The following is a 12,906-nucleotide window of genomic DNA, read 5'->3' as shown; positions in this document are numbered from 1 at the left end:
GTCTTGTAATCATAAACACACTGCAGTAATAATGCAGGTGTCCCTGCAGCAAAAACTCTGGTGGTGCCAGTCATGAGGATGGTGTTAATGCCATTTCAGCAGTATGGACTGTCCTCCTTCCCTTCTTCCCTCCCCTTTTGTATTTTTTTAGCAGCAGCAAGAGTAAATGGAGCGTCTAGTTGATGAATAAAATGAAAGAAGACACCGTTAAAGTTCCAGCTGCTGGACTCTAGATTTTTGCTGAACGAGGCATTTAGGTTTGGGGAGGGTCACTGCACATACAGAACACAACAAATGGGATTATGTATCCCAGAGAATGGGAAGGAATTTTCTATATGAGGGAGAAATGCTGCTGTTAAGACTGTTTGCAGCAACAGTGCTGCTGTACTAGCTAGGTAGGGTAAGGGAGGATCATGCAGCTTGCTCCTGTTAGAAAATAGATTCTAAGAAATAACATAAAAGCTGAGAGGCTGGAATGGAATAGGCAGAATAGGCTGCTTCACTGGGCTTCAGCATTCAGCAGCCAGGAAGCTCATCTTTAGCGAAAGAAAATGGTGTCCTGTATAAATATCCAGTAAGCTATCACTTGCCCTTTAGAGCTCTGTCATCTAAATTAGGCAGTTGTGATGTTCTGTTTTGTCCCCATGTGAATGGGAAGCAATGCCAGAAGCTTGTCTTCAGTCAAGTTTGGAATGGAATTTTTAATATAATAATATTATTAGTCCTGTAAAGATCTACATTTTAAGACGGCTTGGAACCTGTGTTAAGTGGTAATGTCACCTGAAGACCTGTACTATTAGGTGAAAAGGCAGAACCATGTACTTTACCTTAATAAATTTAGTTTGTTAAAGATCAAATTTATTCCCAGTGCTTTATTTCAAGGTGTGTGTGAGTTGATTGCTTTGTCTTGATGTTTTAGGTCAGAGTATTTTTTTCCGGTAAGCTGGCTTTCAACTGAGACAGATTGATGCATTTTTAGAGTGTAAGAGTTGATATTCTGAGGGCTAAAAGGTACCAGGGTAAGAAAGAGCAGGCATGAAGTTCTTGATTTAGTGTGGGACATGTGAGGGGCTGAAAAAATTGGACTGTTCCTTATACTTAGCTGACCTGTGACCGAGATGAACAGAAATGCAGTACATGTATATGGCATGGACATTATCAGGTGCCTTTGGAAGAATGAGTCTCCTAACACTCCAAATGATTTCTTGACACTTAGGATAGGAAGCTGTATATAAAAACTTCAATAATCCATTATTCTTAAAAACATGATGGAATTATGCGTCTTAATTTACAGAGTTTTGGGGTTGTCTTTTGGATGCTGAAGTGAAAACTTGGTGCTTGGGTTACTCGGCCTGATTTGCCATGTTCCAAATATATCATCCCTTTTCACTCTTACCTCCCCAATCCCTTGATGCGTGTTGAGTGTTTACATATAAGACATGAAAAATATGGAGCAGTGTTGTGCAAAGACAACTCAAGTCGTTATTAGTCAGGGCTGGGCTTTGCTCTTGCAATGGGAATGTTGGTTTATTTCCTCTTGAATGTTGCAGTTGCAAGGTGCAGTATAAAAGTGGCTAGTTTCAGACTTAAAGGGCATATTCATGAAGTAAGCAGTGGAAAATGTTATTTTTAAGAAGTTCAAGTTGTATGAAAGGTGGAGGTAGGTTTTCTTTGGTTATGGTTTTTTGTTTGGTTTGTTTTTGTGTGTTTTTTTTGTGCAGTGTTTTGTGATAAATTGGAACGATTTCACAGTCATTCCTGCTGCTGTAGGAAGTGTTCAGCAGGTGCGTAGTAGACTCAGCAGCAGCCAGAAAACACTTGGGGACCATTTTTCATACAAGGGTGGGCAGAATAAAACCCTGAGAGGAATCTAGATCCCAGGGTGCAGGGGTGTTCATATGCTTGTCTGGGCTCTTCTGGAAAAGGTTGGTCTGTGTGCCAGCCCTGTGCCCTTCCTGCCTGTCTCATCTGCACATTCTGTTCCAGAGGTGAAGTTCTGAAGGTCCAGCTCTAACTAAATAAATTACCATTGGCTGTAAAACCTACTTGTTGTCTTGATGAGATGAAGAACGAGGGCAGAAAGGATTAGTGGTCTGCCACTCATGGTGTGAGAGCTAAAACTGATCTGTAGTGAAAGCTGAGGTCATCTTGGACATGAGTTGCTGGAGTGCAAGGGGAAGGTAGCGTAACTCTGGGTCAGGCTTTTCTGCTCACCTGAGTAGCTCCTTATCTAAATTGGGATTAAAGCTGCTTGCTGCATGAGAGTAATTTTTAGCTAGGGAAGGGAAGAACCTGAAGCTTCCTTACTTCTCAAACTGGTAACTTGGACTAAAGTTGATGAACTGACCTGGTAATGGTTTTTGGTAATTGTTTTGGTCTGACAGTGGCTTTGCAATACCTGATGGACTTGAAAATCCTTGTTAAACTTTATATTGTCTTTAAAACCCTTTTGCTGCTCTCCAAAAACTTTGCAGCTGGGAAAAATCAGCTGTTGGAGTGCTTGCAAATTGTCAGCAAGTCCTTCTGTCCCTCAGTAAGGAATAATACTAAAAGGACTGGTGAAACTCTATTTGAGGTGGTGAAGTTTTCTACATGGCAACAGCCACAAGCTGTTCCTTGTGTGCTAGCTCTTCAGAAAAGCTTTGTAGTAAGTTTTGGTTCTCCCTTGAGCTATCAAATACCAAAAATCCAAATGTCAAGGTAAAAATTTAGCAAATTATGAAATTGTTGGAACTCTATGACCTGTAAGGTAATGGGAGTCATCTGACAGAAGCTGAGTTAACAAATCTACAATTGAATTGTAAGCCTGGAAAATAGTGGCTAGCCCTAAGAATTAGACACAAACCTGCAGAGAAAATACATTTTTTTCCACAAAGGGTGTTTTGGGGGCCCTTAAAAATGCTTGTCTGGGTTAGTGTGGGTCATCCAAATGAGGTTTCAGAGCTTAAAAACACTGTGGCTTAAAAAGGTTTCATCCTATTATGTTAATGAATCCACCTTGCTTTTCCACACCCTTCAAGGTCTGTTGTTTGCAGCCTACCTGGTGGATGTCCAATCTGCATTTCACTGTTCCCTTGGTACCTTAAGAATTACTTACTGCTTTTTATGAGCATGCCTTCATGTAAGGCTTCAAGAAAGAGAAATATATTGTCTGTTTTTTTATTATCAACAAAGGCTAAAACGGAGCTAGGAACTTGCATTGCTTCCAGGAAGGAATGTTTGGCCATGAATGTCGTTCAGGTTTTTAATAACTAGTGTTTAGGCTGAGTTGATGACACTGTGCCTAAGTGTACCATGCAATTCAAGAACTGTTTGGTGCATTCTGTCTCTATGCAACACTGCCAGATGGGATGTGTTACAGTAATATGAGGTTAATTTTTATAATTTATATGGAATATGGGGTCTCAAATGTTTACTCTGTGCTAATTTCTGACTAAATGCTGGAAAGCAGTAGTGGGTCAATACCATGTGCATGTGGGAAGGCTATGAGGAAGACTAGGGAATAGAATTGGCAAAATGGGCTCTTAAAATCAGGTGGGAAACCTAGGAGAAGAAAATGATGGTATACAGCCTTTTCTAAAGGCTCAGCTTTGCTCTTGGGTCCTTTAATTGTGCAGCATCAGACAAGTTTAGAACTTCTTACCAGTGAAGTTGTGTAGTATATCAGAATTGAATCATGCTGTTGTCAGATGTGGAGTGCTGGTTTTTATGGTTTAATGTATATGAAGTTTATATACTATAAATTGCCAATATGTGATTTTGGGACTTTGGCTGAGAACAAGATTAGGCTTGTAATGAATATTTTTAGGTGTTGGGTACGCATTTAGGTAGTGAAGAGACTTGTCTAGGTTGATACCTTAGTTGATAGTGTGGCTCTAGAGGAGTTGTTAGGTATCAAGTACCCAAATGCATAGGGCTTTTTGCGTGGTGGAGGGTTTTTGGGTTTGTTTTTTGAGGGAATCTGGGAATTTATTGTTTCACCTTAGTGTGCATCTGTGGGAGACCATGTGGAGGCATGTGTATGGGCTTGGAAGACACTGCTGTAGGAATATGGGGGATGCTTACTATGAGGATGCTGGGACATTGGACCAGGTTTCCCAGAGAAGTTGTGGCTGCCCCATCTCTGACAGTTTTCAAGGCCAGGTTGGATGGATCTTAGAGAAACCTGGTCTAGTGGAGGGTGACCCTACCTGTGACAGGGGCTTGGAACTGGTCTCTTCTGACCCAAACCATTCTGTGATGCTGCTTACAGCAGTGTGTCTGCAATGGGATCTATTTGATGACAGTTTTAGATGTGTATGACTTGATGGGAAGAGGTGGATGAAGTTTGAGTTAGTGTCAAGAACTGAGTTATGTTTCCAAAGTAGATCTAGCATCACATGGTGGCAAGCTATGCCAGTTAGAGCAAAGTAACTCAGCTGTGCTTTGTTTTCTGCTCTAACCTCGCATTTATTAAAATGTATACTCAATATCTGGTATTTGATAATCAAAACATAAAATTACTGACAACTTTCAGGGCTTTCTTTAAGGTGTATATAGACATGAGTCCTGGTGGTTCAGCTTGTAGCTGTTTAAGATGTATGTGTATCCATGGACCAGATGGTAAAATACTACCAAAAATGCGGAAGTACTGCTCTTTAGGAAAGAAAAGATACAGCCCCTCCCCTAGACTACTTGGAAAGCTTTTAGTGCCTTGAGGTTTGTCTTTCTATACCTGTTAACACCATGCTTTTTGAAGCTGTTTTTTTAATACCTCTTTACAGTTGTGTTCAGTGCATCAAAAGTGTGGGCTGTTCTGTTTGAGAGTACTCAGAACTTGGTAATTCTGTGCTCCCAGCATCTTTTTTCATTGTAGAAGCATAAAATACACTGGAGGTGACTATGACCAAAGTAAACTTGGGCATGAGATTTTATTGCAGGATGAGAGAGGAGGAGAAATCTTGTAAAAGGCATTCTGTTGGAGCCTGTCTGAACAATTGAGTTATGTCAGAGTATTGTTTGATTGGAGAAATACTGACTGAGAAGGCAGATTAAATATTCTGATATGTAAGGTGGAGCATTTGTGGGCTATTCTACATGGAGTTTTAGTTAAAGGAAATAAAATACATCTGAAGACCATTAAAGGAAGTGTCTATTTACTTAGCCCGGTAAATGAAATGCTTTGTTTTCAGTTTGTAAGTTCTGTAGAGCAGGAAGGATTTTCTGAGAAGGGGAAATTGAGAATTAGCTTCTACCAAAATAGTTTCATTCAGCACTGTTAGGTACTGTGTCTGTTGCTATCACCCTGTGTGGTGTTCTGTGCTGTGTTGAACCAAATGAAGTTCTTCAGCTAAAAGGCAGTTGTGAAACTACAGAAGAGTGTAACCAGAGGCTTGATGAGCAATTCTACAAGCCACATGTTGAAGATGTCTTTTCTCCCTTAGAAAATGAGAACCAGCTATATTTAATGTCATAAAATAGTCAATATCTGTTACTGAATAAATTAATTTCTTGAGTTGTTGCTCTGAAATGGTTTAAATGACTGCAAGTTTCAGAACTTGGTTGCAAGATAAGCTTTCTCTAGATATCTTCCCTGTGAGGGTGGTGAGGCCTGGCACAGGTTGCCCAGAGAAGCTATGGCTGCCCCATCCCTGGCAGTGTTCAAGGCCAGGTTGGACAAGGGCTTAGAGCCAGCTGCTCTAGCGGAAGGTGGCCCTGCCTGTGGCAGGGGCTTGGAACTGGATGAGCTTTAAAGTCCCTTCCAGTCCAAACCACTCTGATTCTATAACTTGTGGTTGCACTGGTGCTGTGATGCTTGTAGGTGGATTGCTTTTTCTCCTCATTCTCCTGATGTTAGTTGTTGTTTTTTTTTTTTTAAATCTTACTATGCTCATATTCTTAGCTGGAAGGCAAATAGGAAGACTTTTCGCATATGAAACTTAAAACTGCATAAAAGACCTAATTTGAGAGGAGAGGATGTGAGTGGGGAGAGATGTTTTCCTATTTTGACTTTTTCCTTAGCAAATATTTCATAGTGCTAGGAAGAGCTATGACCAGCTGTTAAATATCTTGCTCAGAGGAGTTTTTTTCAGTTTGAGCAGTAGAGATTTTGCATGGGTTGGGGGAGCCAAGAATCCTTCCAACTGTTCAGTAGTTTGCCTTCCCAGTGATGAAATCTGTCGCTTGGCTCCTGATGCCTGCTGCTTGCTGCAGCAGGCTTAGTCCTTTTGAACAAGACAAATGGCAAGTCCTCAGATGAGCCAAAACCAGCCTAAAACGGATGAATGCAGCAGCGTTCCTCCACCTGAGAAGTGAAGTTGCCTTTACTAGTGTGCCAGACTGGGAAGCTGCAGCCAGTGAGAGTATCCCTTGCAAAAAGGAGTGCTGAGGAGCAATATGCAGTACTGCAGGACTGCCCCGTCCCTGGCAGTGTTGAAGGCCAGGTTGGATGGCACTTTGAGCAGCCTGGTCTAGGGGAAGGTGTCCCTGCCCATGGCAGGGGGTAGGAACTGAATGAGCTTGAAGGTCTCTTCCAGCCCAAACCATTCCATGATTCTGTGACTGTCCCGTTGTTGAAGTCAGAACTACTTTCATCCCAAGTCAGAACTCCTCTTCAGCCTGCTGTGTTCCTGGGTGTGAAGGAGTGCAAAGAGGTTGCAGAGGAGTGGAAGGAGGCTTCAGAGATACCTTTGAGGGGTGTACTTGTGTATTGTTAACAGCTGTCTGATGGGATGCTTTTTCTCAATGGTATCTTTGAAATGATAAATTGAAGTAATTTTGGGCGTTCTCAGCCTGCTTTCCTAAAGGACCAAGGTGTTTAAGTTCGGGCTATGCACTAGTACTGTATCTTAGTAAGTGTTGAGCTGGAGGCAGACAGCAGAAGTTGTTGGTGAGCTTTTAACTTCTGACTGGAAAACAGATAGAAGGATGTCAGTCCCTGGATGGATTAGTCACTCTTTCGGTGTATCTGCCTGCTTAGATCAGTGCCATTATTAGCAGGAATCTGAAGTTGTGATGCTCATGAGATGGCTTTTAAACTTCAGAGACACACATGAAGAAAAGAAATTATATTTCTATCTTGGTGAACTGTGTTCCACATGGAAGTAGATCACTGCTGTACTTTGGACAGTAGCTGCATTTATCCAAAGATGATTGAATGGTTATGTTGTAGGGGTGGCTGGGCACATGGATTTGGTTTATCTAGCAGCCTTGCCTTTAGATTGATTTTTTTTTTTTTTTTTTTTGGGGGGGGTGGGGGGGTGGGATTGGCTTTTGCCTTTGATTTTGAAGGTGTGGAGTTTTGAGGCTGTTGAGCTTTGTAGGGGGATGTTTAGACTTTGTCTTTATAATCTAATAAATGGCTTGATGGCTAATACAAAGGCTTAGGGGTTTGTTCATGGATCTCTGAGAGGAGTGTCTACTTTAAACTACTTGACTCAGTCTTTTACACACAGTAAAACACAGATAGATGCTAGGGGCTTTTTTTCTCTTCTAATACATTGATCACTTACTTAATCTCCATTTGTTTCCCAACCAAAACAAATGGAGAATACAGAAAAACAGGATCCTGAGAAGAACTTAGACCATTCAGCATCTGTTTTCTGAAAAAGTCAGGTATAATGGGTTCCATATTCTGTAGGTAATATTTTAAATGTTTTATTGGGAATATTCTGTGAAGCTGTTGTGAGATTATTAGATCTGGAACATATTGCTGGTCTTTCTGTGTTTTTTAAATACTGGATTGGGAGACATCAGACTTGAAAGAGTGAGATAGCTGAGAGAATTTGTCTGCAAGTCAGACCAGTTGACACGAAAATAATGATGACTTTGTTTTTCTGGCTTTTGTGTGCTAGTCGAGCTTAATGCCATTTGAGGGTAGGTTACTTCTTCCAAAAATGACTGGGTTGTGTGAAATAGATTAGTTCTGTCCCTGTTGTATGTATCTCATGCTTTGAGGAGGAAAAGAACCCCACCAAACCAATAGCTTGCATGAAACTCACGGCAGCTACCACCTTTAGGCCTTCTGAAGTGCAGCCTTTTCTTCCACTTTTCCCTTGTTGTGTTAAGTTGGACTTGAAAACTGTAAAGTGCAGTGTGGAGATGTGAAGGCTATCTCTAGTGGCTACTAGTCAGAGCAGATAGATGACAAAAGGCACATTCTTGGATGTGATTTTTGGAAAATCTTGTTGCTTCCTTTGAAATACCCTTTGGAGTCAACTGAGGATAGTTTGGCTAACAAAGTATTTGAAAAGCAAATGCTTAAGTGACAAATAAAACTCTGTGGTTTTTCTATTTCAAGTATATTTTGTTCAAGCATACCATTCTTGAACCAGATCTGTTATTTTTCAGGTGGAATCGTTTATCTTGGATCAGGATGATCTCGAAAACCCCATGCTGGAAACGGCTTCTAAACTCCTTTTGTCAAGTACTGCTGATGGTGCTGACCTGAGAACAGTAGATCCAGAAACCCAGGCGAGATTAGAAGCTTTACTTGAAGCTGCAGGTAAATACTCGTGCCCCATGCAAGTTTAACCCCAAAGCCCTTACACATGAGACCCTACTGGAACTGCTTGCATGAGTTGGGTCTGCATGAGCGTGATGCAAATACAGAATGTAAGGAGGTGTGAACTTGTCACGGTTGTACAAGTTTTTGAAGAGGAAGAAGTTCATTACAACATTTCAGATTTTGGAAAATTAGGGTTTCCTGCTCCTGCTAGGATTCCTCCAATGCTAGATTTCTAAAATCCTGAGTGAAAACTGACACCTGACTGGGGCTTGTGGCCCTATATAAAAACCCAAATTGCTCAGTAAGACTTTGTTTTGTATTAATTACTGGATGAAAAGCTTTACTATTCACTTACATAAAGTACTTGTCAAGAATTGTATCTGTGGCCTGGAGGGTTTCATTCATGCTCATCACAGTGTAGCTTTTAAAGTCGCATTGTAAACAGTTAATCCCTTCTGTTTGGGAGCTGTAGTTCGTGATGCTTGGAATGTTTCTGCAAGCAGATCTTACAGGTTCAATTTCAAATTCTCTGTTCTGTCTTTTTCTGGCATGCCTCCTGATGTGTTGTAACTTGGAACGAAAGGAATAGGTAAGCTGTCCACAGCTGATGGTAAAGCATTTGCAGATCCTGAGGTGCTTCGCAGACTGACTTCTTCGGTCAGTTGCGCGTTGGATGAAGCTGCTGCTGCACTTACCCGGATGAGAGCAGAAAGCACAGCAAATGCAGGGCAGACGGACAAGTAAGTCACCTTACACACTGGGAGTTGTTTTCAGTACTTTGCTACTTTTAGTAGCAGTTTTTCTTCTATCACTTCTGATTCCAGGATGGTGAAACTCTTACTCAAGTGGAACTGACGTCAGGTTACCACTTGTGGATCTCCTGTTACATTTTCCTGGACTATCAGGTCTTGCAGTGAGGAGGGGCACAATTAATACACTTAGAATTCTGAAATTATGTGCCAAGTAACTTTCATTTGACCAACTACAGAAACAGAATTTCTAAGCTCTTACATAGTATGGGCCTTAAAACTGTACCCAAAAAATCCCTCAATGGGTCATTCAGCAATAGCATGATATTAAAACCTTTGGGACCAAACCGCCCTCATCTGTTGTTTTAGAGAGTGCCTTTTTAATTAAGGAAGGCACTTTGATGGCCTTGGAGCTTCATGGTGGTCAGCAGCTTTGTTATGCTGTGTAGGACCTTGGACAGAGTTTTGGCCAGAAAATCCCAGCTTTTTGACTGGACTTCAAGGCATAAGTTGTGGGTTTTTTTGCCTTATTGAGATCTTTATGAGGGAAAGGAAATGAAGGTTTCCTTCTAGACTAATTAAGCTTCAATACAACAGAAGCAGAGTGTTAGTGGGAACAGCTGAGGTCTGCTGTGCTAGTTGGCAGTTTGTTCCTTGTGTACTGAGTAATGTCAAGGAAGCATTTCTTGGTGTGTTGATCAGGACTTAAAAAGACCAGAGTATTTTGGGGTTATGCCTGCAACTATTTATTCTGTGTGTCTCTTTTCCTGCCCCCAGCTTCCTCTTTTTTTTTCTTAAGGAATGGTGTCTGTGGCCACAGTTCTTACCAAGACAGAGGATCTGAGAAATAAAAATAGATGTGTGAAATGCAGTGAACAGATGTATTTGAGAAATAATTCTCCATATATTAAGATTGTGTCTTGTGGCACAAGTTAAATAGGAGTCCTGAGTGCAACATACATGTATAAGTCCTTGCTACATAAATACCAGCTTTTACATCTTGAGTATTTGAAGAATTGCTCATATGCATGTTGAGTTAGATGACTTGCAAAAGTTTGTCAGCTACCTTATTTTACCATTTCCTTAGTTCTGTGTTGGTGGGACTTCCTAAATGGAGGAGAAATGAACGGACAGTGATTTGGTGAGGCCAGTATTCACGGATTTATTATTATTTATCCAGTTATTTGTAGCACAATGGGGAAATATGTCAGAGTTAAGTTTTTACTTGCACAAGGCAGTAACTATTTTGTAATGAAGGCAGCGTAGACAGAAGACAGAATTGATGGGATTGAAGATATGCTTCCAGTAGTTCCTTTTTTAACTCAAAAAGAGTAGGAATGATAGAAGTGAAGAACTTGGGACATGAGAAGCACAAGTACTCTGACTTGAGGCTTACCAAACCGGAAGAATTTTATGCTTTTCTGCTTAACTGAGTTACGGCCACAAATGAAACATCAGGTGGTATCAGGTAACAGAATTCTGGTGTTTGTTTCAGCACAGGACAACTGGTTAATTTTGATATAGGAGAAGAGTCACAGAGGTTATGTGTCTTAATTGAATTAACAGTGCTGAACAAAAGTTAGAGGGCTGTTAAGATGGAAAGGCAATTTTCTTGTCCTCTGATCCTGTGGTAAAAGAGAATATGGATACAACTCATGAGTACTTCCTGTGATATAACCAGTTCTACTTTGAACCTTACTTCAGAAAGTGAATGGGACAAACCCTGTGTTTTCAAACTGGTACAGTAGATCAGGTCCACAGTTGTCTTCTCGCAACATGTTTTCTTCAGTTGTATGTGATGCAAAATTTAGTAACCTAAATGGCCATCCTGCAGGTGTTTCTCCTGTAAACTTCTGTTAGAAAATAATAGTGGGAGGAATTGCGTGTACACATTACCCAGCTTTCAGAGAAGTTATGTGGAGAGCCTCAAGTGTAAAAAAAGCACCTCCTCAATTAGCTGTGGGCATTTAGATTGTTTTCCTCTTTGATTGCATGCTTATGTCAACCTGGACTGCGCCTAGATGAAGCATTTCACGTGTAGTCCACTTTCATGGACGTGTGTTCTGTCTTACTAGCCGCAGCTTGGCAGAGGCTTGTTCAGAAGGAGATGTAAATGCTGTGCGGAAGTTGCTGATTGAAGGAAGGAGTGTGAATGAGCACACAGAAGAAGGGGAAAGCCTCCTTTGCTTGGCCTGCTCAGCAGGGTATTATGAGCTTGCACAGGTTGGTTTCTTCACTGGTTTTAGTGTGTGTGTGTATTGTACAAAACCAAGTGTGAGTTCATGTGTATCATTCTTATGCACCTGGAAGGCAATGTTAATCATAGAATCACAGAGTGTTTTGGATTGGAAGTGACCTCATTCAGTTCCAACTCTCTGCCGTGGGCAAGGACACCTTCCACTAGACCAGGTTCTCTGGGCAACCTGTGCCAGGCCTCACCACCCTCACAGGGAGGAATGTTTCCCTTATGTCTAATCTCAGTCTCCCCTTTGTCTGTTTAAAGCCATTCCCCCTTCTCCTCTTCCTACAGGTCCTTTCCCAAAGCCCCTCTCCAGGTTTCTTGTAGCCCCTTTAGGCACTGGAAGCTGCTCTAAGGTCTCCCTAGAGCTTCCTCTTCAGGCTGAACGAGCCCAGCTCTCTCAGCCTGTCTCCATAGCAGAGGTGCTCCAGCCCTTACAGCGTCTTTCTGTCCTCCTCTGGACCCTCTCAAGCAGGTCCATGTCCACTGCCATGTTACGGTAGTGGGAAATGTCAGCTAACTGGCAAGTGAAGGCTTCCATGTACACTGAATGTCGCTAATACATTCTCTTGTGCTTACTTTCTTTAAGTGCTTCTAAGACAAAACTGTTGGTGAAGGGTTGGGGCTTTCATGTGGTGTTTCAGCCATCCTGACATGTTGGTTTGTCACTTGCTGGTGTTGTTGACCACAGTTTTATTGGCAGGTTCTTCTGGCAATGCATGCTAATGTTGAGGACCGTGGTATTAAAGGAGACATCACACCTCTCATGGCTGCTGCTAATGGTGGACATGTCAAAATTGTCAAGTTGCTGCTAGCTCATGGTGCTGATGTGAATGCACAGTCATCAACAGGTAAAGGAAGTGTGGTAGGGCTTATTGAAAATGGCTGGAAAACTGAGAATTGCATGTGCAGGAAACACTATATGGAAATTTAGGAGGAATGGCTCTCAGCCAGGAAACACAGAATGCTGCTTTGTGGTTTCACTGTTTAGCTTCTCTTTCTTTAAATGTAACTATATAATAATAGTTGGATGCAGACATAAGAAGGTGGATAAGGTCAGTTAGTTTGTGTGCATAAGATGGGTTGTCACGTGGTATCTTAGGCACAGTCTGGGAAGTTTGTGAGTGCATAGAAAGCTGGTTTGTGTCAGGCCTAGGAAACCAAGGGAAAATAGTCAACATAAGTGCCCCCCTTTCCCTGTTGCAGTTGGGTAGGCATTTGTGTTGAAGTGACCAAATTGGGAGATTTTCTTAGTTTGTGTATCCTTAAAGTGGAGAGGCTGTGCGTAGTCAGCAGTCATTGACAAAGGAAATACTCACCCCGAATGAGGAAAGAGTTGAGATACCAGAAGATACCTTATTTTTTAATTACTTTTTTCTTTTCAGTGTAGTAGTTCTGAGTAGTAACGCTGCTTTGATCCGTAACATTTTTTC

At 41.5% G+C, this 12,906-nt stretch overlaps 1 protein-coding gene across 3 annotated transcripts in view; it reads left to right on the top strand.

The window, feature by feature from the left end:
* Positions 1-12,906, top strand: part of ANKRD17 (ankyrin repeat domain 17) — a 68,502-nt gene that overhangs the window by 12,707 nt on the left and 42,889 nt on the right. For all 3 annotated transcript variants that reach the window (XM_057411624.1, XM_057411623.1, XM_057411622.1), the window contains exons 2-5: positions 8,329-8,482; positions 9,069-9,225; positions 11,310-11,457; positions 12,177-12,324. In XM_057411624.1, coding sequence (XP_057267607.1) covers positions 8,329-8,482; positions 9,069-9,225; positions 11,310-11,457; positions 12,177-12,324 — 607 coding nt within the window. The remainder of the gene's footprint in view (positions 1-8,328; positions 8,483-9,068; positions 9,226-11,309; positions 11,458-12,176; positions 12,325-12,906) is intronic.

The sequence above is a fragment of the Pezoporus wallicus genome, unplaced genomic scaffold (assembly GCF_028554395.1).
Source record: "Pezoporus wallicus isolate ANWC-B61680 ecotype Strahan unplaced genomic scaffold, APGP_CSIRO_Pwel_v1 contig_13223, whole genome shotgun sequence".
Classification (NCBI taxonomy): Eukaryota; Metazoa; Chordata; class Aves; order Psittaciformes; family Psittacidae; genus Pezoporus; species Pezoporus wallicus.
Note: the sequence above shows the minus strand (reverse complement) of the source record. Positions and strands in the feature narration are given on the sequence as shown.